General features: G+C 41.1%; 1 protein-coding gene and 1 long non-coding RNA gene across 2 annotated transcripts; one reads left to right on the top strand and one right to left on the bottom strand.

Annotated features, from left to right (window-relative positions):
* Positions 1-232: 232 nt before the first annotated feature.
* On the bottom strand, positions 233-26716 carry abcc6a (ATP-binding cassette, sub-family C (CFTR/MRP), member 6a). The gene is made up of 31 exons (XM_085460191.1): positions 26350-26716; positions 23383-23559; positions 23082-23207; positions 17532-17669; positions 14804-14926; positions 13660-13721; positions 13404-13535; positions 11987-12193; positions 10645-10822; positions 10270-10431; positions 10060-10152; positions 9299-9502; positions 8016-8162; positions 7830-7917; positions 7195-7264; positions 6956-7082; positions 6684-6860; positions 6433-6600; positions 6043-6226; positions 5860-5944; positions 5654-5771; positions 5010-5217; positions 4603-4913; positions 4113-4312; positions 3819-3945; positions 3501-3602; positions 3243-3389; positions 2988-3146; positions 2708-2874; positions 2403-2597; positions 233-1596 (listed from the first exon to the last, which is right to left on the bottom strand). The coding sequence occupies exons 1-31, from the start codon at positions 26389-26391 to the stop codon at positions 1488-1490; spliced, it is 4533 nt and encodes a 1510-aa protein (XP_085316317.1). The 5' UTR covers positions 26392-26716; the 3' UTR covers positions 233-1487.
* Positions 6166-10215, top strand: LOC146708353 (uncharacterized). The gene is made up of 3 exons (XR_014920951.1): positions 6166-6224; positions 6445-7108; positions 9888-10215. It is a non-coding gene; the product is annotated as an uncharacterized LOC146708353 (long non-coding RNA).
* Positions 26717-27369: the final 653 nt, after the last annotated feature.

Below are 27369 nucleotides of genomic sequence, written 5' to 3'. Positions count from 1 at the left end.
TTATTAGGAAATACTTGGTTTTTACTTGAAATGTGTCTTTTTTTTAAAATGATGAAGTCAGTGGGGCATAATATTATTTGATATAAATACATAGATATAATCTCATTCGACACCATCCTGTGATTATTTTAAGTTGCCTTAATTACTCTGTAGCACTTCTTCAATCTGCGTTCACTTGGTTGTGAAAGCACCTACCATTATATACTTACGAATGCAAAGCCAGACATAACCATTGAGTCAAATAAATTTTATTTTCCAGCATGATGTATGGAACAAAAGCCATTAACAGTAAAAGGTCAGTGAAAATGATCAAGCTTGTTATAAAAAGTATAAATATAACATAATCCTCATAATTTTAAGGACACTTAATACATTTTGTCAAATGGTATAAATAAAAACTTGGGTTTCTCTTAGAATATATTGTCTAAACCAGTAAGACAAAACAGTAAATGCTTCTTCTCCTTGAAAAGTTCATAGGGTTCATTCTTTGAATAGAGAGTAAAATCAACATGTCAGCACCATAAAAAATAAAACAAACAAACACTGATTTTTATCTTCTCTGTGTGTGTATGGCCTGGTCTGTGTGGTAGACGCTGAGAGACAATCACACAGAGATTTATCACCATTGTTTTCATGAGGCATTCTCTTCATTCATGGTGGTTTTCACTACCGGTGTCAGGTTAAATCTGACCAGAAAGGACTCTATTGACAGTTTTATGTGTTTACTTTGACAGAAATAAACAATGGCCACAACATAGTTGGACGATTGCTAATGTGTTGGCTCACTTTAATGTTTTCCTCATTTTCCCTGACATATAAAAACTCCAAATTGGCTGCCCCAAGCTCAGATTTTGAATGCAGTACAAACCTCATTTGCCCATCCTTTGCCAAAGTGAACCTTTTGAAGGTTAGTGTGTCAGAGAATTTCCTGACTCACTTTCTGAGACAAGAAGACAAAATAAGACTTCTATCATTTTAAAATTATAAAATTGCCTCTTCTTTCTATACAAGGCTAAAAAAAAGAGTGAGTAAACATCCATATTTAAGCCTGAGAAAACATAAAAAAATACACACTTATAAAACTACAAAAATAATATAGCTTCCATTCTTAAAGAGAATGAAAATCCTTAAGATTTGTGTTACCCTTTCATTCCAGCCTTTGGCTTAATCCTGTTTATGGAATAAACTGACTCCATTAATCGAAATACAACATTTGTAGTGAGACTCAAATATCCAGTATAGCATTCCTGTATAGTTTTCATCCTCTGAGGTTAACAATGTCTTTTCCTGACTTGGGACAGTGTGTCTGTCTGTTAAAAACCAACAAATGCTTTTGAGATTCATCGACAATGCCCTCACGGAGAGGTCTTTGGAGCTGCCACAAAGCTTGGAATGGCCCAGATTAATGTGTGTTGGAGAGCCATAAGCATAAGGTGCCACATCTGTACACCAGGTCATCAGTTCTATGGCCAAAGCCCAGCGGAGACCTAGACCAGTCCAGCTTCCCGACACATTCGATAGAACTGCCCCCTCTGTGAGATGAGGTTGGCTGGAGAGTCCATCTCAGAAATGTGGCCTCTGTCCATGACGATAACTCTGCGAAGCAGCAAGAAAGAAAGTATATTGTTTATATGCAACATATAGGTGTGTAATAAAGCTGTGCAGTACAAGCAAATATTGCAAAGCACATCTGTATTCGTCATCTCACATGTCATCATTTCCTTTGCTGTATCTGGATATAGCATAACACTCTACTAGCATATAACATGCCTGCATCACATAGAGAGTCTGACCTCAAACACTTTTGCATAGTCCAACAAATAATCTAGCTGTTTCTCATTCAGATCCACAGGCAGCAAGAGTCAGATCCATTTTTAAAGCAGTTTTTACAAACAGATCTTTCCTCTGTATGTTAATTCGTATCTACAAATGACAGAATATAAGTTAACAATTCATTGATTAAGTTAGTGCAGTTAAATAATGCAAAAACAATGCATGTCACTAGTGACCATGTTACACCTGGATTTGACTCTTTGACTCCACAAACTGCATAGATACTACTGGTTTAGGCAAAAGTTAATATTAACAAGTTTGTTTATAAGGCTACAAGAAAGAATATATTTCTTTAGAACCATTCCCACAATTTACTGTCTTTGAAATGGTAAATAAAAACAGTTTTTTTTCTTCTAATAACAAATGCCCTTTACATGTTAGTGTCCAGAGTCCTCTCTTTTCACAGACTTTTGGACTGTGACAAGAAATGGATAAAAGCAGCAATATTCCAGAAGCTGGGATCATCTAATGTGGGATCTTTACCTAGCCTCAGTCACTTAATGAATTCTTAAAATTGTCACCATTACTTTTTTGTCGATTCACTAAATAGACAATGAACATTAATATACCTGGTGTAGTCCATGATGGTATTAAGGCGGTGAGCAATGGTCAGCACAGTGCAGTCCTCAAACTGTGTGCGGATTGTTGACTGGATGAGTGTGTCGGTCTCCAGATCCACAGCAGCTGTTGCCTCATCCAAAACCAAGATTTTGGTTTTCCGCAACAAGGCTCTGGCTAAGCATACGAGCTGACGCTGACCCAGACTACGTATACAAAGGAAGAGAAGGGAAGATTAGAATATCATACTAAACGTGGTGCTGGAGTAGACGCTACTGTACGCTACTGCGTGTCATATTGGTGAGCTTATGTGTACCTGAGGTTTTCTCCTCCCTCTGTGCATTCATGGTTAAGTTTGTCAGGCAGATTAGATACAAAGTTTTTGAGGTGAGCAAGTTCCAGTGAACTCCACACTTCCTCATCTGTGTAGGTATCAAAAGGGTCAAGGTTCATCCGGAGGGAGCCTGAGAACAGCACAGGATCCTGTGAGAGAGGACAGAGATTTTATTCATCACCGAAATGTCTAAATTAGTAATATAATCACTAATCATTTTTTTAATGTGATGAAAGCCAGATCTCAATAAGAGTTATTATACCTGAGGAATGATAGTAATGCGCGATCTGAGGTCATGGAGTCCAATGTCAGCAATGTCGACTCCATCGATAAAGATCTTTCCCTTTGCTGCCTCTAAGATCCTAAAGATTCCCAGGGCAAGTGAGGATTTTCCTGCTCCAGTTCTACCCACAATTCCGACCTGAAAAAAAATTAGGTTTTAGAAATGATGTTTTAGATAATTATGCAGTTTAAATCAAGGCGATGAACACTTTTAATATCACACAAAATGAATTACCTTCTCTCGCTCATGAATATGCAAAGTAATTCCTTTCAGAGCCAACTCAAGGCCTTTACGGTACTGCAGTCCGTAGTCCTGGAACTCTATAGTACCGTTCTGGGGCCAGGCCTGGGGTAGTGAGCTGCTCTCTATACTCCAACTGGCCTGTATGAGCCAATAAGGAAGGATAAGTAGAGAAACAAAAGCCCTCCTCTAGTACAGTTTATTGTCCTAAGCAGTGATTGGGGTACGTGTGTGTGCGGTGGGAATAATGACCTCTTTAGGAGTGTCAGCGTACTCGTTCACTCTCTCAACGGAAACAATGTTGTTTTCCACATCAGTCCAAGATCGCACAATCCAGCTCAGGATTCCAGTCACCTGCAATATTTAGTGAAAAGGCTTTTACTTCTCCTGAAATGCGATGCATTTCCGGATAGAAATAAAAACAATGCAATTTTCACTTTTTCTAGTTTAACTCCCAAATGCCTCATTCTGTAGCTGTGTGATCAAAGAATATATACTGTGTTTCTGGTGGTAATAAGGTGGCTACTTGGATAACAGTATAACAACGTGACTGTGGGTAGACTGTATTACCTGGAGAGAATGTGACACAGCCAGACCAACAATGCCTGGGCTCAAGGTGCTTTTCCCCATCACAGACAGAATGGCAGCAGCTAAGACCACACCATTACCAACAAACTCCAGATTGACTGCCAGCCACCTGTAGATATCAGTGTTATCATTAATATCATTAATAACATTGTTATCTCATAAATCAACCACAATTCTTAATGTTATAAACCTTATCCAACCCTCATCAACTGCTAAGTGAGCAAATGGAATATGAATAAAGCTAAGGCACTTTATAATGATTGCATATCCTCTCACCGGGTGGCCACAAATCGAGGGAAGTAGGAGGTCTGATTGAAGTCAACCCTCTCATTAGCCTGCAGAATGAACCTGGACTGCTCTCCGAAGGCTCGGATGACGCTGGCGCCTTGCACCGTCTCATTGAAATGGGTATAGATGGGCGAGCGGCTCACAGCTTCCAGCCTGCGCAGCTGACAGGATGTGGCAACGTAGAAGCTCTGTTGGCCACAGTGGAAAAGTAAAACACCATCTTTAATGAATGAAACAAGTGGGAACACTCAGGGCTTTCCCATAACTCAGAGTGAATGCATTCAAAGTCCATGTCAGCAGGTGGGGAACAAAATTCAAGTGGATGGCAAAATCAGCAGGTTTGGTTTTGGAGCCCAGAACTTTCCAATAACATACAGTAATGGAACCCAGCTCTTGCTAAGCAACATTCAACAGCATCATCTCAAATAAGAAACTAAAGATCAGAGTGGAGAGTTTATATTTTGGGGAGAAAATATACCTGGACAAAGGCATAGAGGAAAGCGAGAGGCAGGATGATCACGGCTGCAAAGGGTGTAGCCATCAACACGATGATGCAGACCTCCATGAGCTTGAAGACGTAGCTTAGCATCATCTTCAAGCCTTCAGGGACCATACAGTCAATAGCGTCAATCTCCTTAGCAAAGCGGTTCAGGAGGTTGCCACTTGGCGTGGACTCAAAAAAAGACATTGGAGAGTGCAGCACGTTGTTCAGGAGGTCCATGTGCAAGTGGCGAGAGGCGATGATCCCGCAGATAGAGATGGCAACAGTCGTACCAAAGATAGCAACACCTGAAGGGAAGGGAGAATGAGTGTTTGTTATGTCCAAACGAAGTTAAATTGTTTGAATCATTTGAAGCATCATTTGAATTAAACCCACTAACTCACCCTGCACAAACCCAAGGGCCCCAAAGACAGTCAGTTTCAGGTCTGTATCAATTTGGGTGCCGTTAACAACAGGATCATCGGCCCACTTGCTGAGCCAGTAGTTGTAAGCCAACGAAGCGCCCTGCTGGAAGGCGTACAGGAAGACGATGGGAATGATGATGGCCAAACCGATTGTCTTGAAGTACTTCTTGTACATATCCAACCTGACCTGTTACAAACAGATAAAAAGCAGCAGGAATAAGAGAACTATCTTCACATCCATTCCCTCCATTTATCCAAGTCCAGATCAGAGATAATAAAACAATTTTATTCATAATTATTAAACCAGCAATAACTATTTTTGCAGACACAACCAGAACAATGTGTCTGCCATGACCATGTGTTTAACTTTACTGCTGTGTATCTGTTTGCCGTTTGGTGCTGGGCACATGTCATGTAAAATTGCTTTTCATTGAAGATGGCTTCTTGTTTTAGCCAAAAATAACATAAGGGGAGTGACTGTCTACCAAAACATTAGACTTGCACAATCTAAAATAACAACAATGATTTGAAATATACTGGCAAGCTAAGCAGAGTTGAGGGAAACTGCAGAGCATGGTAGGGAGTGGCACTGACACCTAATTTTAGGCCTTTTTCAGACTTACTCTTCCAGTGCGTGCCTTGTCAACTTCAGTGAGCTTTCCCAAGTCCTCTGGTACTTGTTCCTGGTCTGTTTCAGAAACAGGCTCCATATTCTGCAGGTTTGTATTAGTGGTGTCACCCCTAAGGAGAGGTCAGAGGTCAGTTTCATAAAAAAGTATGGTTTATATTCCAAATATGAGAATGAGGAGTGATGCATTTGTCAATGTACCCAATGAGCTGCTCCTGTGAGAGATCTCTGGAGAATGGCATGAAGTCGACCATACTGAGGCGAGCATTAGACCTCCTGGAACCAGCTACATGAAAAGTGTGCATAGTGTTGAGTTATTACTGGGAATTTAAGAGATTGTCTTAATGTAAAACAGCAAAACTAATGTCTGAAATGTCTCTTCACCTCGTTGTATGGCACTCTCTTTTCTCTCTGTGCTTGCAAAGGTGTGGATGAAGTCTGCAAATGCGCCGTGGTGGCTGAGGAGCTCCTGGTAAGAGCCACTCTCTGTGATTTCTCCATCTACGAGGACGAGGATGAGGTCGGCCTGCGGCAGGAAGCTCATCCCATGGGTCACCAGGATGCGGGTCTGTATAGCAAGCCACACAAGTCAGAAAAATGACATGTAAGCACAATCCAACACTAAATTGAGGCTTTCTTGAAAACAAAGGTGTCAGCAAAGTGGTTGTTTCCATATTATGATAACAATAGCACAGAACTTGTAACTGGCGCAATTGTCTTTGTGGTTGCGTTGAACTGGATAAACTGCACTTTGCAGACGTTATATGGCATTACCTTGTCTCTAAGGACTCCTTTTGGTCCAATGACTTTGTCGAAGATGTGTTGACCCACATGTGCATCAACGGCAGACAGCGGATCATCCAGCAAGTATACATCAGCCTTTCTGTAGACAGCTCTGGCCAAACTGACCCTCTGCTTCTGCCCGCCTGAGAGGTTAAGTCCCTGCATGGAGAAAAAACGTTTAAAATATCTGAGACTCAACATATGCATGAAGCAGCATTTTTTTTAAACAAAGTATTCAATACCTTCTCTCCAATCTCTGTAGCATCTCCAGCAGGTAGGATGTCCAGGTCAGGGAGCAGGGCACAGGCCTCGAGCACACGGTGGTACCATGTTTTCAGCTTTTCCCGGCCAAATATGATGTTGTCTTGGACTGTGGCATTCTGAATCCAGGCTTGCTGGGGAACATACGCCACAGAACCCTGTGAAGAGACAGTCAAAAGCGAGAATATCAATATTTATTACAAGTTGCCCACAAACTATGAATAGACCTTGTTATGGAACGCAAGCTTAGTACCTTGACAGTAACTTGGCCACTTCTTTTCTCCGTTTCCCCAAGCATAGCGGACAACAACGAGGACTTTCCACTGCCTACATGTCCTACCACAGCAACAAGGGAGCCTCGAGGTACACTGACACTGATCCTGTCAACAAAGAAGTGAATTTTCCTGTAAGCCTCAAATCTTTTATTCTGTTGTTGATTTCTTTTTTCAATCTTCTTTTTCCAAAACATATAAACACATACTTAAGACATACCGTTTAAGACATGGAGGACCCTCTGCAGACCAACTGAAAGTGCCGTTTTCTATGACCACATCTTCTCCGTCTAAACAATAAAGAAAAGATTGACTTAAAAGAACAAAACCTGCAGCGAGCACTGGAAAACAGATGTATTCTTTCATCCTTAGTGATAAACAAACTTTCAAAACAAAGCTTCTCCTTGAAGTTACTCGGCAGGGTGCAGCCGGGGCGTAATTACAAGTGAATTTTCTTAATCATACAAATTACAGAGCCGCTGCTTTTTCACAAGCTGTCTTAGGAAGTGTTGACAGTTTACAGACAGAGGAGTGCAGTATATTTTTTTATTTCTTTCTGAATCATATGTCTGAATTCATGCTGTGATTTACGTTCAACCGCTGAAGGGAACATCCTATAATTACCCTGTCTACCAGTCAGCCTGGGGACCCAGGAAGTGACAGTGCACATGATCCATACAAGGTTGTGGTAGTCCACAGTTATAAACAACTACATCTTGTGGGATGCTTATATTGATTATGACAGCCTGTGATTTCAGGCAGTATGGGGAACCAAACTGTGGATATTTGTGAAACTGAAAAGTATAGAAGTGTATTCATTCAGTGTAATAGTGTATATATGTGTGGGGTTCTTACCAGAGCTCAGTGGTGCCTTTGAGACATTCTCCATTTTCAGTTCTTCTGAGCACAGGTACTTCCCCAGACGTTTCAGTGAGACTACAGCCTGAAACAGTCAGAAATGAAATGGTCGATATGTGCTGTTAAACTGTGGACTGTGAAAATAATCTCCTCAATCAGGGATGGAGAAGAAATGCAACCTACCTGCAGGGTTGTGCTTATTGCAAATGGAAGCTGACTGAGTGGAGTCTTCAGGATATTGATTAGCGCCATGGAGACAAAGACCTTCTGTGCATCCAGGACGTTCTTGTCATCAAGCATCACATAGACTCCAAACATGGCGAAAGCAATCTTGGGGGGGAAAAAAGGCACTAAATGTTACTTTTATGGGCAGAACCCTGCATGCTCTTTAGGCACAGACAGTTTTAAGAACAAGGATTGCACAGGTCTAAATTGTCAATATACTTTAACCCACGTCGAGACGAAAATCAGCAGCAATGCTTTAAATGTCTGATACTACTTTCTGACTTCCCCGCCCTGTCTGTGGCACGTAACCCTAAGTCTAGCCAAGTCTTATTGTTCTGTAGACTTGAATCTTTAAAATAAGGCCACTTATGTATAATTTTATTTTTTGCGTCTCCAGCAAGGTGTTTGATAGAATAAGATGAAATTCTCTTCAGACATCTCCAGAGGATAAATCTTAATGATTTGATGATCTAACACAACCTTATTGATTTAACACTTGTAATTATTGTATTGTCTCAGCTTACTTTGTGTTTCTGGCATGGTAAGATGGTATAATGGTTATACCTGGTGGTTGCCAACACGTTAGCATGACTGAGAAAATACTAGTTACTAGTAGAATGCTACTATTTAAAGGTATGGTGCAAGAGCCGTGAATGAATGGGAACCTGTGGAGCTGTGGCCTAAATGTAATTTCATGAGGTACGCTTTATTCTTCTTGTATTTTTTCGATAGAAAAGGCTGAGACAATAGATACTACTGGCTTTGACTGATTCCTTTCTGTAAAGATGAGGAAATTCACAGCACCACTAAGTTCTTCACGGCATCTGTTATTTAGATTTTAAGCATTAAATGAGCTGCAGCAGAGACATTGTAGCATTAGCCCCCTGAGAGCAATCACCTTCAGTCACAGCTGACTGCTTGTTATACACGCATATACATTTCTCTACTGTTTAAGCTACACTCCTAGCCTATAGTTAGCATTTGGTGCTATCATGGGACGGTCATGAAGTGAATTCCTAACAAATCAATCAAATCTAATATATTGCTACTGTACTTGAGAAACTACAAGATTTTTTTTGTCTACATGTCTATTTATTCAAGACCGCCTCACTATCAAGACTGCAGACTATATAGCTCTTTAGCACAGTGGGCTTATTCAGACTTTAGACATGCAGGACTGCTTGTTAGTATCGTGGAGTTAAGCCTCTGTATTGGAATGTCTATCAAATGATTGTTCTCACCAAGAAAGAAGAGGAGTTAAAAGATGCGATGGAGATGGAGTAGAGAATTTGAGACTTCTTCAGAGCCTTGAGCTCCTTTTCTCTGTAGCCCAAAACCTGCTCCAGGAAGGCCTTCTCCCAGGCATAAAACTTCAAGATTTTTATCCCATTCAAGATCTCATTCATCAGTCTGATACGGCCATCCATGAACTTCATTTGAATCTCCTGTTGACCAGACACAGGGGTTTTTACTCAGTATTGTTTGAAAAAGACCGCATGCAAAGCTGGAACTGAGGCACAGTGGATAGACAATTAGCAGACCACAGGATTCATGCATTTGTGAACATGGGTTTGACTCCCCTTATTACAGCTGTAGTAGTTTTCTTGAACATCACAGAACTTGTTTAATTCAGTAAGAATTTATTGCTTGTTACATTTTAGTGAATTTTATAACAAGGAAACAACAAAGAGCCAGGAATGTGGTCACTGCATTCAAGACTAAGTTCGATTAAACTGGCATCCAAATTTACAGAAGCCTCTGTTGTTTTTCCAAAGAAATGAAAAATTATGCCTTTCTACTGCCCACCCTTTCCTGTCATTGTTTTTCAAGCATGTTATATGGACCAGACATCAAAAGGACAAGGGAGAATGCACCATCCAGGCCAAACACCCACACAGCTCTTCAGTCACTATCTAAACCAGCTGTGGTATCCCTGACCTGACGTGCCAGATGTCTGGGCTACTGGAACGAAAGTGTGAAGGATTCCTGTAACAGCTTTTACCTGCAGCTTGCTTCTTTTCTTTGCAATGAATCCGTTGAGTGGAAAAATGAGAATGACAGTGGCAATTCCTGCCAGAGCTGACGGGCCAAGTTGCTGAAAAAAGGAGAAAGGATATGATTGTTTCAAGGTTTGTTTTTTTTTCTCTTACTCTGTTAGGCCTCATTTGTGCATGAATTGGATGCTTTGTAAAAACACTGCATTTCAACATACCTGCCAGAGGAAGAAGAGACAAAGCGCAATCTCAATCGGAGCCAGCCACACAGCATTAAAGTACACCACAAAGTCCATGAGCTTCTGAGTGTCTGCTGAAACCAGATTCACAATCTCGCCCACAGTGCAAGTCCTTCTGGCAGAGCTGTTTATCACCAAAGACTGGATTGCCAACAAAAGAGACAGCATTGTTTACAGTGTAATTTAATATCCTCGTAAAGATTTCACAAAATCATTCATCTTAGGTAAAACTGCTAATCACATACTCCATTCTGGAAGAAGATAAGGTTTTTGTTTGTGCCACTTGAGACATAATTTATGTTGTGTGTCTGTGTCGGTTAGTGGCTTCATGTCCGTAGATATAGAGTGACTCACCTTCCTGTAAACCAAGCCCATGACAGCTGTCTTCACCCTCATTCCCACTGTGAAGCAAGTATACATGTACTGATGGTTGAAGAGGGACTGAAGGCAAGAGAGGAGGAACATTAGCGTGGCGTAGAAATAGCCCTTCCACAGTGGTGCATCTTCATCTCTCATGAAATCCAGCAGAAGACTACGGAGGAGGACAAAGAGATACTTAATCGCAATGTTTCAGATGGTTGCACATGTTCAATTTTGTCTTCAACCTCTGTATTGAGGCTCTGTTTCTATATCTTTCCTGGAAAGTTGCGAATGATGCAAAGCAAAACAGGCACAGACAGGTTTTTTACTCTTTTTACAGATTCAATCTGGTATTATCTGACTCTTTTCGTGTGCTTTTGCCAATGTCCTTGAGCGCTGCTGTGGCTGCTGGCTAACTGGCCATCACAAAGTAGCCTAGGTTGCACAACAGAGCTCAGCTTGTGGCCAGGCTGCCCTCACACTTGGCCAGCGGCTCCCTTATTGTGGTCCAACTGCATTTCTGACATTTAGAGCCTCCTCTCTCTCTCTTCATGTCCTCCTTACTGGAGCAAAGAGGGCTGTGGTCTCGTCTACTTTTCTTGCTCACAGCTCTATGACCGTAATTAACACTTCCACTGCTTCTGTGCTTTGCATCAACAACAACATTCCAGTCTGACTGGTGGGATGGTGAGGCGGGTGGCGGGTCGGCCATGACCTGTTTTCACTGCTGCCAGCTTCTGTTGTTGTTTGGCAGTTGTCATAAATCACCAAATCCCTTAACGCTATTTATCTGTCTATCTCTATATTTAAAGAGATATTTTAGACGGTTGTATTTTTGTCTGCTGTTTCTTGAATTTTCCCAGCAGTAAAACAATAAAACTTTATTTTACCCTAGCCTGGTCTGCAGTGCATCCAGGTAATTTCAGTCAGAGCTGAGGTTTGGAAAGGTCTGGCTGGAGCTTTCCTCAATACAGTACACTCAATGCCATTTGGTTTGTGGGACACTGAGCAGTGAAAAAGCTATATTTGGGAACTCAACAACAGTATCTCATTCCAAATATAATGGCACAGTTTCTTGCACTAAGTAAACCTCTTTCTATCAGACTAGACTACTTCATTTCTATCTTTATGCTAAATCGTCACAACATTTATGGATTATATAAATGAGAGAACTGCTATCTAGGGGATTTTCAGCAATGGAAAAAAATACTCATGGGCCTCATGGTACTGGCTGAGATACACTTAATATTTGCAAATATTGGCAACTCATACTACATCTACTTAAAGCCACATGTCTTTCATAAAAGCAGAATTTGAGGTTCTGGTGCACTCTTACCTTAGCACCTGAGGGATGGCGAACATGAAGGCATCGTGGAATATGATACACAGAGTACCAGTCAGGAAGTACGGGCCGAATTTGCGTGCCAGTGTTCTGAGGAGGAAGAAGCCAGAGCTTTGTTCCTTTTGCAACTTCCTGAGGAGCTGAGCCTGCTCTGGCAGTCGGCTTCCCAGCGCCACACCTGATGCTAAGGCTTTCTCCTGCCTAAAAGAGCAAAGACATTGTCACAGTTACAGACATCTATGTTAGAGATGCACCAACATGCTGCTGTCTTTTAAGTCTCCAATGTAAAACTCTAAAAAAGCACTTGTTTTTCGTGCCACCGCTGAATTTGTTGGCAGCTTAGAAAAGCATTATTTGCTGAAATAATTATTAGACTTAACAACTGTTTTCAAAGCACTGGATTGTGTTAACAAGCCTTGGAAATGGCACAGAGTCTCTAGTCTTGACATTATGGTATTGTATTGTCCTCAAATGACTCTCTTTGGGCCTATTTTTAGCCCTAAATGCCTGTGGTGATGAGACATCCCAAGTTTTAATTTACCACAGTTACAGCTCTGCTCTGCTCTGCTCGGGTCATTAATTCGACCAGCCCCATGTTGAAGTTTGACCACATTGCAATAAAATGGAACTGATTTTTGGCTATGACAATAAGGAGAGGAGTACAGGGGATCACAGGCCTATGTCAAAATAGCAAGACACGTGCATTTCCTGCACATGTCGTGTCCTGTCTTTTGTGCTGCAGATTCATGCACCAACTGCTGCCTGATACATATCAAACATTAAACAGCTGAAGATGTGGTTCTTTAAAGGAGTATGCTGACATTTGACATGCTTCTGATGTGGAGAACTATGTAAAAGCAGATGCCTTCTAAAATCTAACAAATAAAGCTGATGATCCCAGTAAAGACGTGGTTACCTAAGGTTAGGATTTAAATAAGAATTTTCAACAGAAAGTCAGAATGGCAGTTTGAGGACTTGAAAGATGACTGTTTATCAGGTTAATGTTAAAATAATGTTATTGGTTCCAGTACTGTAACAGATTTTGTTATAGATTTTGCATCCACTAGTACACAGAGTCCACTAGGGTACGAATGATGTAAGTTTCATCAGCAGCAGCTGCATGTGAGGCTCAGCACGGCTGTTATTGTACCCTCCAATTTGCGGTGACCCCACAGACTTGTCCACCAACTGCACATGCTTCCCCCGAGCAGACTCCAAGTGGACTAGAAAGTAGTATAATGAGAACAATTATGTGTTTGTGGTGTCTGCAGATGTTTGTGTACGTGTCTTAAAGGAGCGTAATCCCAGCCATACTAGAGAGGTATACAGATGCATATGCAAAGTGCATTGCAGTACTACTGTAAATACCCAAAGTACCAAATAAAATTTATCAAATTTAAATAATTCTCACTTTTGAAGTTTGGCACATTCAGCTGTCCAGTCCTGTTCCAGATCTGAGATGATCTTTTGTGATCTGTCTTCCTCCCTTAGGGTCCACAGATCCCCTGCTTCCAGTGGGTTGCGATATCCTTTTACGACAAGTCTGAGGAAGAAACACGGGAAGTGATTCAAACAGAATAAACATATTATTGTAAACAAGCACAAACTGTTGTTGCAGTGAGTCAGCCGATGCCTAAAAATGAAAGGGTTTTAAAGAACCATCTTACCCAGTGAACCACCAGAAGAGGATCTTTGACAGGAAAGAGGCATCTTTCACAGGACAGGGATTCTGCAACAGATTAAAGACCAGACTCACTGTTGTTTTCGCAGTAAATCTCTCACCACTTGAGGGTTTTTGAGAAATACACATCCTAACAGAGTCCGTCGGTTGATGGTTGAATGGTGCACTTGTGCGGGCTGTGTTTAAGAATGCTAATGTGCGCAAACAACACTGCACACTCAGGTGGTCCAGTCTGACGACCAAAGGCCATGAACTCCCACAGAACAGCACAAATAGTGCTCAGTGTTAGCGCAGGGTGAATATGACGTTTTGAGGTCTGCTGCAGACAGAGTGGAAATGTGTCGTCACAAACTATAACAAGTGGATACACACGCAGAAAAACAGAGTTTGTCCCGTCACGCAAACTTTTTGGCATCTCCTCCACCCTGCCACCCCCTCACTGGGGTGTTTGCTCTCATCATTACCAGTGCTCTTACTCTCTGTCTCCCCTCTTCCTCTCTTCCTGTGAGTAACTCTAACCAGAGCGTGGGGCAGAGCAGCGGAGGAGGTGGAGGAAAATGGGTGTGTCCACCACGCCAGACTGTGGCTTCTGCACCCTCAACCTCCTTGCTACTTGCCAGCAATTTCTTAAGGGACTTTTCCAGCTATTTCAATTGTTTACCACTGCGGAAATATTACATCATATGTCTGTTTGATAAGTTAGAGGCTCATTTTCATTCACCTGTGAGTTGCCCCTAATCAGCGTATTATTCTGAGCTCAACAACGTTTTACCAAGCTCATGTTTGATGGGGTAGTGAGATCTGTATTAAGTAATTGCTTTTCTGTTGTGTGGTCACAGACTCTTAGCAGTGGTCTCGATGTTATCTCACAAAGTGAGTGAGCAGTACTGAAGGTATGCAGACACACAGGCACACACACACAGTCATTCACACTCCTCTCACAGGAAGCCAAAGTGGACATGTGAGAGTGAAAGGAAGGAGGATGTGAATCACATCATTTCCTCCAAAAGTGAAAAGTGTCTTCACAACAAAAGCGGAAAACCACAGGACAGCCACTCCGGCATTTTTCGTTCCTAGGTAATCATAGAGGATGTTCTTGACGGAAGCGGTTTACATTCTCCTCTGCCTACCTTTTCTGAGATGGTTTTTCCCTCTGGAGGCTGGTCAGCAAAACAGCACAGGAATAGCTGGGCCAACTGGATTGTGAAGTAGGAGAAGAAGGCGAGGTATCGTACAATATCAGAGGCAATGCCCTGTGGAATAAATAAATAGGAAAAGCAATGAAAAGGCAGCTGATAATGTCAGAATGCTGCAGTTAAAGTTCTTTGAGTTTACTGGTTTCAAGCAAGTTTTGCAATTTAGACATTTATTTTAAACTAGGGACACAATTAATTGGCTTTGCGGCCGACATGACGAGGGTTTTCATTTGGATCAAAATGTATTTTGGTTGTTTCATCTCTTTCAACATTACTTAACAAATCACACAACATCCTGACTGTGGTACAACGGATCATTTGTCACCACTGTGGCTTTGTGTGCAGTTTCACAACAGCACAAAATTCATTATATAGCTTTTATATAGCTTTTCCTTTGAGCGCAAGCCGTATAGCGGAGGATGGTTTCTGCACCGGGATCACAGACACAATAAAGAGTATTTTGGACCTTTAAGCCAAATCAGGGTGAAAACCCAGAGTCTTTAATGGTGTGCTTTTTATAAATGAAACAACAGTTAAATTTGTCTCGCAGTCACGCTAAGAGCCCGTATCTGTAAACAGGGAAATTGTGGTTTCACAAACCAGCACCCTTACTTTCAATCAAGGGAGCAGCTGCAATATTAACCACTCAGAGACTTTTGTGAATTGTAGGACTCGCATGTTATTCTTGACATACAGAAACTTTGGGCTCTGGCACAGGCTTTGTTTACAACTGGGACAGAGCCACTGCCACAGGCTGTGTGCTGTGTATGTGCAGCAGTATGGCTATGCATAAGAGTTGGAGCCATGGTAAACAGTAAAATGATTTTCTGTGAAAAGTGTGGTGCCGTGCCCAGAAAGGCGATATGAAGAAGCCAAACGGATCCGGCCACACTGTGAAAAGCAGGGTCAGGATGGTCGGAGAGTGGGTGGGAAAAATGTAGGTCAAGCAGCTAAGAATGACCAAGGGTCCGCAAACATGAACTCCGTCAACTTGAGCTGTCAACGCTGCAATTTGAAATGGACACATTCTTCGTAAACATTTAGAATACATCTCAGCGCTATATACAGTCCACACGGAATAAAACTGCTGAGCTGTGCAGCCTCCGCTTTTTTTATAGCTCATCACAGCAAAAGAAAACGTCTTACTGTTTGTATTTTGTCATGCAACAGTACTGATGTTAGTGATGACCGCTATAGTAAAACCCTCAGAAAACAAATACTGACCAGGATAACTGAGAACAAAATGGCATTTTTAAATAATGAAAATTACAGACATTGAAATATACCAGTCAAAAAAAACACTAAAAATATTTTGTTTGCAATTTTGAAACTGTTAAACAGATCTATAACGTCACTATTCATTGCCTAAATCTTTCCTTTCTTTGGTTTTACTTCTGAGATCTAGTCCAATTTTTATTTACCGATGGGATCCTGGAAATTCCTCACTACTTCTGTTGCAACTGTATGAATATTAAATTCATATTTGTACATTCTAGGAAAAAGCACATTCAGTTTCCTTCCCAAGTTGGTTGAGAGGAGTGATATTGCTTGTGGCTGTATGCTTGATACCTAGCTCCACTATTTAGCATAAAAACAAAATCTGTCTCAGTAGCTGACACATTACATTTAATTTTTGTAATCAGTTTACTGTCTTTGTGGTAGACTAAGCCAATTAGTCTACCAGGAATTATAACTTCCTTTGTTTTATGAGTTTTAGGGGAGTTGCCTGCAAATCTGAAACTTTAAATGCCAGTCTTGACGTATAATACCTTCTAGCTGGCAGCAACAACAGTTTTTGGAGGAGAGGATGTGGTAAAAAGCCTAAAGTGATTAACCAAATTTAATACGTAGATACGGTTCATCATAAACTAGAAATATGGTATGGAGGATATAGTAAGAATTTATGAGTGGTTACATGTGTGCACCGTTCATGTGTCCGCATGTGTGAAATGAAAACATCTGCGTGTAAATCATATATGGCTTTACATTATGTGTGAATGCATAGATTTCCATCTGGCCGTGGTTACAGCAGTGTAGGTCCATAAACACAGCGCTGACGTTCCTCTGGTCTGACCCTGGGCTGCCATGTCTCACCAGCATTTATCCCAGGCCCATCATTACTCTCCCCCAAACAGTATGGGAATGTCACACTGAGAAACGATAAAACAGAAATATGGATGTGTGTGTGTTTTTATGGAAATGCAAATGCGACTGCCCCACGGCTGCGTGAACAAAAATACAAACCTACCCCCATACAACAATGATTGCTGTGTTCGACGGGAGACACAGGAAGAAAAGGAAACCCTAAACACACACAGGCTTGACCAGAATTGGCAGTGTCATCCTCCAACACATTGTGTTAACTTTGGGCTACCTTGGTTAAAATTGGGGGATAGAGATGGAAATTCTTTTCTGACACAGGGTACAGCTCAAGCTGTGCTGCTGGAGTCTCGCGTCTAGACTATGGGTAGGAGCACAGCTGATTAGATACCTCTTCACGGTGTTTAGACATGGCAGGTTCACTAAGTTCAGACTGGGCATGCTAACAAATTCACTTTGGCATGAGCCTATTTTTGATTTCAGTCTTTTTGGATGCAAGATGATATCGTTTATATTAAAGGGTACATTTATTTTTATATTCATTAATAGGCTAAGAACATACCTCATCCATGGCTAGCTGGATCTTTGCTCTTAGAGGCACCAGAGCACAAACAACTGCCAAGACCCAGAACAGGAAGAGGAATATAGAGGAACGACAGCCTCTTATTCTTTCCAACTGGATGATGCACATGGCCAGGATCTAGAAAGAGAGACAGAAAGACTTTAATTTAACAGTTAACATGTGTGGTTCTTGCAACACAGGACAGGAAACAACTCTGTCCCTGAGAGCACCATAGAGAAGAGAGCCAAACTCCAGTCTGTGATGCCACGTTGATACTGCCTGAAATGATTTCACGGACAAAAGGACCAGGAGGAATCAACTTTTGTAGAGCACAACAATGTTTTTCAGTCTCTGGGAAACTCAGATTTCATAGTCTGTGTACAGTCATGTCAACTGCTTTCTAATTGGCATTGCGTCTATAGATTGCATTATAAATTTAAAAACAGAGACCTTCCAAAAGGCTTTCCTTTGACTCTAAATGCCTCTGGATTTATGTCTATATGAAGACTTCAGGTTATTTGAATATTCTGATATTCTGCAGAAATCCAAAGAAAGTGATATTTTTATGCTCATCGTTTCTCACCTAACCAACAATGAGCCAAACTAGCTTGGAAATCAGTACAATAACTTCACAATCCAATAACAAATGCAGTGCAAACTTAATATAGCAACAAAATAAATTGCAAAAAATGCTGACAAACGTTGAAGTTAACTACGGTTAACATTTTACACAACATTTAATTCATGGAAAAACCTTCACTTGATGCAGGGGAATAAAACTGCCAACAAGCTGTTTTTTTTCTGGTTAATATTAACAAATGCTATCTTGCTTACTAAAACAAATGCATGACCCGAGGATGCTGACAGACGATCTTTTAATGGCTGCGTGTGTCACCGGATGCCACTCGTGGAACCACAGAACCTCATTCTCTTCTATTAGCTGCAACTGTCAGTGCGAGTGTTTTCCACAGAGCACAGATTTCATGTGATCTAATGTAATGCGGTCAATGGTTTTATAAAAACCTCCAAAAATAGCTCTGATTCTGGGAATTCCCTGGCTGCAGACACGAATATGACTTGGCTCTTTTCTCTTTATAAAAATGACACATATACGCCGCATGCCACACTGTCCTATATACTTTCCTGTTTTCTCCAAAAAACAAACAAACAAACAAGCAAAAAAAGACTAATTTGGTTTAGACATGCTGGCTATCTGTCTGTGCTCAGAGGAGGCACGCATCGGCTTGTGAACCTCTGTAATTGGTCCCTCACCGAGTGGTTGGCCAAGTGAGACGTCACTTCACCGTGCCAGCTCATCACCAAGTGGGGAGAAAGCGGATTTAGGTTTCATAATGAGCACCCACATTGGTTACCCCGGGACGAGCCGCAGTGCTGTCCTGTTATAAACTGCTGGTCTGTCAGTTATATAACTTTTCTTTTTGCATCAACAACCTGAAGCACTTTGTGTAAATCCAGTGAATGTCTTTGTGCTAATATAAACAATATTCTTGCTGCAGTGATGATGAAACATTTGATTTGATTTGATTTGATTTGTTCATTCATTTTCCCCAACACATTTGATGCTCACCAGCCCATCAGGGAGAGAGAATATAAATAGACACGCACTTACAGTCACACATATGGGGAATTTAGAGTCTCTGGTCTACCTGACTTGAATGTGTTTGGGAAGTTGGAGGGAAAGCCATAGATACAGTAAAGAGGGGATGTGAACAACATGCCAACCCAAAACACACAAATGTCAAAGAATCTTGTGTGCTTTAGGACCGAAGCTATTCTAATTAGCAATACTTTAGTTAACTGAGTAGCTTCTTTAATAGTTTTCAATGGAATTTTATTCTGCTTTAAATGCATATTTGTTTTCTGAACATAAAATCAGCAACACTGGCCTGATTTATTCATTCACTGCTTTATATACATAGCATAGCAGCGCTGTTAGCAAAAGATTTTGAGCCTATTAGTGCTTGTGGTTGCACGCGCCTGAGCAGTGCCAGTCCAGCCCTCTCTTAACTCAATTTTGTGGTCTTAGCCAACTAAACACGAAATGCTTTAATACTACCTGTGTAGCAACTACTGGAGATTTAAGATTATCGTCAAATGAAGTTTGAGAAAAAGAGGACATTTTTATGCCACAGTTAATCTTCCAGTTACATAACAATAGATTAAAGTGCCAGTGAATGGTAAAAATGGATTTGTGGGACAGCCCAGCATGATATAAAGATTGAACAAATGCAAAAGTCAATAACTTCAACTGTTATTTAATACACTTTTAGAAGTATTTTCCTCTGCTGCATATGGGAACAATATTCTTAACTATGTTAAACTAGATATTGCTTGTGATCATAAAGATAAAATAGTTAGCTAAAAGATGCTAAAATGCTACAGTTTAGCGATAATTAGTTGATTAACACTGGGGATGAATCAATATAAATGAATGTATTTCATAGGTTAATTTGACCCATTAGTCAGTTCATCTTATTGACTGCTGGAGGAGTTAAGTAAGACTATGGGACTACTTAACACCATATCTATTAGGCACACTCTATGTTAGTGTGCTGTACCAAGCCCATGGGATAAACCTTCTTTTTTTTTAAATTCTTTTGCTCCTAAACACATAAGATCACATCAGCCCCAGTCCAAACCTTAACACCAAACTGGCCTTAGGTCAGCGTACAAGAGGAAGGTTGATCTTATTCCTAGCTTTCCGCTCCGTCTTGCCACCATATTGCTGCAAACCATAAGCCCATCTGTTTGTAGGAGTCAGTGGGTGGAACTAACTTCATCACTAGGCCTGAATCAAACCCCGACCTTATAATTACATGGGAAGTGTGCAGTGCTGGGGATGGAATAGGAGCTTTACGTCATGGCATTACTGATTATAGCCGGTGTCATGTGTGTACTTTACATCCGTACTGACCACGATTCATTCGTGGGCTGACTGACTTGGGCGAAAGCGTTCCCATACACTAACTTGAGTTGAAGGGCAACAAAACAAACTGGTCAGAGCAACAAGAGCACAGTGTTCCGTTCCTGCACCCAGGGACTGGTTGGTGGTATGTGGCTAGAATCAACATCTAGAAAATTATATCCTTTAATAAAGATAAGTCTGGCACATAGGTTAAAAGATTGGAGACATGTTCTTAATGTGATTTAGGAGTTTGTTCTCTGCCCCCCCACCCTCCTCCCCGGTGTGAGAAATTAGATATTCCAAATAAGGGACCTTTTTTGAGATGTATCCTTTTGATACAAGAGACGTCTCAGTGTATTTTTAACACAAACACGTGCTGGTATTTACTCAAGAGTCTGAAAAGACCACAGGTGGGTAAAGCTGTCTGACTTGGAGAGTGAGACTGAGCAGAACCTGTATGAGGCTACAGAGAGAGAGAGAGCTTTGTACGTAAACTTATACAACTGTGTGGGTCGTATACGACAACTTTATAAGCTCACAGGACCCTTCCCATCTGGGCTCTGCACCCTTGCATAGCATTGTACTTTCTATCACTCTTGCTCAGGATAAACAGCATTTTAAACTTGCCATGCCACCCATGCTGAGCTGTACTCCTCTTCTCCTTTGCCTTCTCATCCAAGTTAAGTATCATTTAAGATGTACTGAAAATGAGTGGGATCGATGTTCTCAGAAACATTCAGGGACTTTTCTATCAACAAAGGCTAAAACATTTCTCTGATTGCACGCTGGGCCTTATTTTCTATAAATAACCTTCTACCGCTCACCCTAGACACCACTGTGATCTGGGTCGTGGAGGCCAGTATGGTTTGCTTCAAGATGTTTTGAGGGAAGATACAAACAACATTTGTAAAGATTAAAGATCTCTTCCAGACTACGTACATCTGCATATGTCTTGCACTGATTCAGATCTAAACATTTGAGTCAGAGCTTTTTGTTTTGGGGTTTTTTGGATTTTGGGTTTGGTTTATACCCAACCGAGGATTCTTGTTGCTAGGGTATCCGGAGGGCTATTTTGTCTTTTATCTTTTCTTCTTCTTTGCTAAGGCGTTGCAGTTGAACCCACTGAACTGTACAGTTGTGGTCAGAAGAATTGTGCTCAGAGAAGCATCTGGCATCTAAACTTCCAATCCAACAGTACACCTGTAGGCTATATAAAGACCGAATCTTCCTGTGTAATTAGGGTTAACACAGACTACAATTGTGTGTGTGGATTTGTGTGTTTTTGTTTTAAAGACAGACCACATAGTTGGAAGACAGTCATATGGACTTAATTGGGATTGAAGCCATGCCATTGTCAATGTTCTTCGCCACTAAGCAGCTCATTTGAATTCTAATACATAATTGACCAATCATCATGATGCATGATGATGTGTCAGATACAAACAGTACATACCTTGGAAACAGTATACACTAGATCATCACCTATAAGAAATATTATGGTTTATGCAGTGTTTATTCATTATGTAGTGTATACTGTTTCCAAGGTATATACTCTGACACATTATATTCAGTCATATTCTTGCAGATTTTATATCCATAATGTAAAAAACAACGCATGTAGACTCACAGAAGCAAGAAAATTAAAGAGGAAGGGTCCAAACTGGGAAAGGGGAAGTCAGAGGGAATGGACTTCCTCTGGTGTCTCATGAGCTCAGCTGAGAGGAGTTTGTGTTAAAAAGCCTAAATCACAGATGGAAACATGAAGCAATTCCCATTTTTTTCAGTGTCAGTTGTATATATTTTGTAAAAGAGGGATCCAGGCTGCAAAATATCTGATTCATTATATTTGGTTTATTTGGCCACTGCCAAAGTACCTAACAGTCACACTTTCATTGCATTGGAACTTTGCACATACATATGCAGTTACATTGACTCCACATGAAACAGTAAGTGATGTCATTATATAAGTGCTTTGCAGTCCGATGAGCGATTGTCAAATACAAGCAGGTTACTGTGATATTTGCATTGCCTGCTACACCATAAATCTAGCTATAGTTCTGCATCTTTGCACCTCAGTGTTTGACTAGCATACTGTATATTTGCACAGTGACATGTGAGCCAGCAGGACACAAGTCGAAATATTTCCCAAACATCTCTGTTAGCTAAAGCTACTCTGAATGAAGAACAAATGTCAGATCTACAAATCAACGGTGCATCTATATATAGAAATTATGGACACCTGATGCACAATTAGATGATTGCTTCGCAGTAATATTAAAGTTGTTGTCTGTGTTTAATAACTGTGTTTAAAAACTTGCGTTGTAGTTCTTGCTTTTTTATTCTTAAAGGATTTGTTTTCAACACTGTGCCTTAATGTTATCACTACCATTCTGACGACATGTAGTTTCCCCCCTTAGTACAAACACTAAGAACACAGTGCAGTGCTTTGGCTAAATAAGGAATTGATAAACGCGCCTTGCTCCTATCCTTGATGTTCCAAATGTCATGCAAGATCTAAAGTGTGCGTAACCTTTTCCAGGTCAATAAAACATTAAATTAAAACAACTGGAGTTTGATTTGGATAGATGTGTACATGTGTGAGAAAAAAGAGCCACAGTATTTACCACAGTCATGCTGCGAATAATAGGGCTGAGCAGAAAGACCATGTGGTGTTGGATATCCTGGCTCCTCTCCAACAGGATGTAGAAGAACTCCACAAAGCCAAATGAAGCCAGCAGGAAACCCAACACCTGAACAGAGCAGAGAGTATGAGGAGAATGAGTCGAGAAGCTAAAAACAAAAATAAACAAAACAAAAAAAACCAACACAAACTTAGCAAATGTTTCGACTTTTTTTCTTTTTCTGTCATGGGAAAAACTTAAACAATAAACTGAAGACTGGCCAGCATTTAAAATGATGTCTCACCATCTTGGCAGAGCAGAGACAGGACATTTGAATGTGTCCGCGGTCATGGCAGTAGAGATGAAGACAGTAGAAAGGGGCCAGCAACCACAGATAGATACAGGGGACCCACACCAGCACTGTGTTCTGGAAACACTGGGTTAGGTCTGGGTTGGCTGTGTACCATGTACGGTTCCAGTCCTGCATCAGAGAGAAAACAAGAAGTTCAAAAGTTCAGCTTGAAAGAATATACTTAAAAGCCAGAAACCGAGGTCAAACTGTGCGATTATATTCATCATCTGACAGACTAAGCAGGCGGGACAAAGTGGCAAAAATCCCGACTTGGTGCAGGTCCTACGTTTCATCCATCAATCCACTGAGAGCGAAACCACAGCAGTTCAACAGAAAACGTATCTGTGCTCAGTCCTGAGAGAGTGCGAGCTGGAAAAGGCCTCCTTTGCCAAAAAAGCTGAGTCAGTATTTGAATATTTTATTTTTTTCCCCCTCACCACGTCTCTGGCTTGTTTCCCCAATTTGAGTAGGACAATATAACTGTCAACAAATCAAACGATGAGGTCAAGAACTACAGTAATAATGAAGCCCATAAACTATAAAAGTTTGTGCAGACGAGGTGTGTTGAGCAAATGCTGCCAAAATGTTGCGATTACGTAACAGTAGCGCAACCAAGATAGTCTGTCTATCGTTAAAAAAAGATACTTGGGGCTAAATGGCTTGTTGTTGTCAAGCTTCCCTTGTTTATCACCTCGCTGCCCTAATGAGGGGCAGGGTGTCTGGCTGTGCTAACAACACTGCCCTGGGGAGTCACCACAGGAAGTGGTTTTAAAGCTTCTAGCATGGCACATACGTCTGGCTCTGCTGGTAGAATTCCAACTGGGATAAGGTAAAGTGGCCAAAATTGGTGGCAGCTGCGAGATTATTATGTAACAACCGTCTGTCCACACACAGGCTTTTGAGTGAAGCCCGGCAGGTGAGATATTGGGCAGACTGACGCTGTCATTTCTGGTAACTGTGATTAATTCAAGTTTACCATCAGTCAATACTGTTTACTGCCACATGGGTCTGAATCATGATCGGACTGTCAGGCTCTTGTTTCAGTTGCTAGCAATTATGATGATACACTTCTTTGGCTGCCTCGCCTTAAAAGTCTGATTCTCACATACAGCTTCACTACATATCTGGTTAAGGTTATGCAACGAGTGCATGATTTTGCACCTATGGTATAACAGCAGCTTCTGTGAGGTTTGGCATATCAAAATCCATTTAAGTGAAAAACTGCTTGAGAAGGAGCGAGTGGGTGGCTACTTTCACAGACCTGTCTGAGTTCTGTGGTCAGTGGCAGGCAGATGAGCACTTTTATGATGACATCCAACCCGTCAAAGCCTCTCTGCGCTCTTTCTTGTGCTTTTTGCTTGTTTCTGACCCTTGGCTGAAATGGTGTCTGGTAGATGCCAATAGTGTCTATTTTTACCTGACAAAGTGATTTGAGAGTGGAGAACAGAGACACTTATTGTCCTCTGAATCTGCTCATTGTTGCTTTTTTACATCCCCTTTATTTCAGAAACCAATTCAGCGTGTTGCAATCCCGTTGAGTTTTGAGGAACTGTTAGAGGATTACCTATTCTGAGTATGTGACGTGTATAAACTATAGAGACTGTAATTTAAGGGAGCGTTGATCACTCCCCTGTCTGTCTCACTTTGGCCTGTTGTTCAAATTATAGATTAGGTTGATCTAAAAAGAAAGACGCTAAACACAATCCTAGCTCCTAAATTGGCCCCTTTCAAATTTTTCCTAAAACCTTTCAGGTCAGGTGTTGCTGGAACAGATTGCTGAGCTGGACTTTACAATTTCAGTTTTAGATCCATATAAATCTGCATTGCTGCCCCAAGGCTGTGACCAGTGAGTCAGCAATGATGTCATTTCCAAAACATGTAAAAAGGTCAGTGTAGTTAATAGCAATAGATATTTGTGGCCAGCAGAAGACAGAAACATCTGTTAAAACATCCCGTAAGAACAGCACATCTGTGTTTTGAAGTTTCATGGCAGCGAGGGCTGCACAAAATACAGTAACACGCTTTCACTTTCCCAACAGTGTTTGATGGCAGTTGTTTTGAGGTTTTGCAGGAGCAGAAACAGAGAACAAGAAGTAACGAGAACCAGAAACCGAGTGAAAGAGGAAGGACGAGGGTTGAAAAAGTCAAGTTGGGAATGAGTGCATTTAATAATCCTGGCATTCCAGTTGGATCACAGCCGTTCCTTTTATTTTAGAGCCGGGATTTAGAGTGTGGAGTCTTGCAAACATGCAAGACTAAAAACCTTTTCCAATTAGAGCAGCAGACTCACTGTGGTGCATTTCATCCAATCAGCATCTCGTTGTTATGAATTATGCCGCAGGATGACAATAAACACACAACTGTGGTATTCATCAAAGGTAAAGGCTGGCGTTCAGAGAAGCTTTAGATTACAATTAGTAATACTGGCTGCGAATACTGAGAAGGTCAGTGTATGGGGGTTTTCTCCCTAAACACACAAAATTAGTATTACTCATTTGATTTATTTATTAGTGCCAGTAATCCTTCTAATCCCAATAAACAACAGGTATCCAAGGACAAAATGCTAATCTGGCTAATGCTAATGGCACTGATCATTTAAATAATAAGATTAAAACAAGTTTAGGAGAGTTTCATCAAGAATTATACCAGTGTGTTTATACACCAACACTTCTGTAAACAAATGCTAATACTCATAATATAATCTGCCAAAATAACAAAAATATCTTTGATTTCATATTTAGCAATTCATAGACAACTACGAGCTGAAATTAACAGACATCTTTGCAGGAATAAGCAGGAATTATAAAGACATACCTCATTTTTTAAATGAATGCTGTTTAAAAGTGACCTTGGCTGAAAAAGCCACACACTCAGTAATGCGATGTGATTCCAGGGTCAGTGAACACATCATAAACTCACCCACAGAGGGTCCAGGCCACTGAGTCTGCAAAAGGCATCCATCCACTCGTTGGCTCCTTCCTCCCTGTTGCTCCACTTGTTGGGCTCGATCAGCACTGCTCCTCACAATGGGTAGCACAGACTCTCTGCAACAGCACCGGTGGGTGTATGTATGTGTGACGGGGGGAGAGACACTGAGTCCTAAAAGACTAATGGTTGTGTTTCTTGGGTTTAGCCAGTCCTCGCTTGTCTGTCTGTGTGGTACGCTGTGTTTATTAGTGTGTGTGTCTGTTTGAGTGTGTGACCTTTCCTGCTCTTTAATAAAACAGCTTCTCTCAATCAAACGCTGTTTCTGTCTGCCTCGCTGTTTGAACTGGTGCTGCCCTGAGATTCTGTGTCTTTCTGAGTCTCACTCAGTCTGCCTGCTGTTTATGAGTGTGTCTCCTTGTTGGGTGGGTGGAAATATTTCTCTCTCTCTCTCTCTCTCTCTCTCTCTCTCTCTCTCTCTCTCGCTCTCTCACACTCTCCCTCTTTCTCTCCCTCATTTACTCACACCCCTCTTTTCTCTCCCACATCTTCTGGATTTTGATCAAAACACCACAGCTACTCCCTCAGTGGGATGACAGCTCCACACCCAGACACACTCCTCCCATCTTCACTCAGTGCCCCTCACCTCCTGCCTTGCTCCCTCTTTTCCCCTCTTTCCCCACATCCCAAACAGCCAGTTGTCTGACCACAAAGTGTCTGTTTGTGCATAGACATACCTTGTAAACTGAAACTAGCCACACTCAGATAAATACCATGCTTATAAGATCTCCACTTAGCACAAATCCAAGATATTAGCAGTGAATATTTTCTTACCTAAGTTCACCAAGCCTAGGTAGCACCAACTTATAGCATATGTCATAATATTTGAGCTGCTGTGTATTTGAAATGTTCTATTTTTTAGTCTAAACACTGTTTTTGTGGAACTATCTTGGTAGCACAAAGCATCACATGCATTTCCAAGTATTGGACAAATTGCTGATATGGCAAGAATAT

This window comes from Copadichromis virginalis, linkage group LG6 (assembly GCF_057382275.1).
Source record: "Copadichromis virginalis isolate Kocher_CV1m ecotype Utaka linkage group LG6, C_Virginalis_male_GT1.1, whole genome shotgun sequence".
Lineage (NCBI taxonomy): Eukaryota > Metazoa > Chordata > Actinopteri > Cichliformes > Cichlidae > Copadichromis > Copadichromis virginalis.
Note: the sequence above shows the minus strand (reverse complement) of the source record. Positions and strands in the feature narration are given on the sequence as shown.

Excerpts from the sequence above, each read along its gene's own strand:
- abcc6a (XM_085460191.1), bottom strand. The coding sequence starts at position 26,391 with ATGGATGCCTTTTGCAGACTCAGTGGCCTGGACCCTCTGTGG. Across the intron at positions 23,560-26,349 it reads GTGGCCTGGACCCTCTGTGG|GACTGGAACCGTACATGGTA; the intron begins GTGAGTTTATGA and ends TCTCTGATGCAG. Across the intron at positions 1,597-2,402 it reads ACCATCATGGACTACACCAG|AGTTATCGTCATGGACAGAG; the intron begins GTATATTAATGT and ends GCTGCTTCGCAG.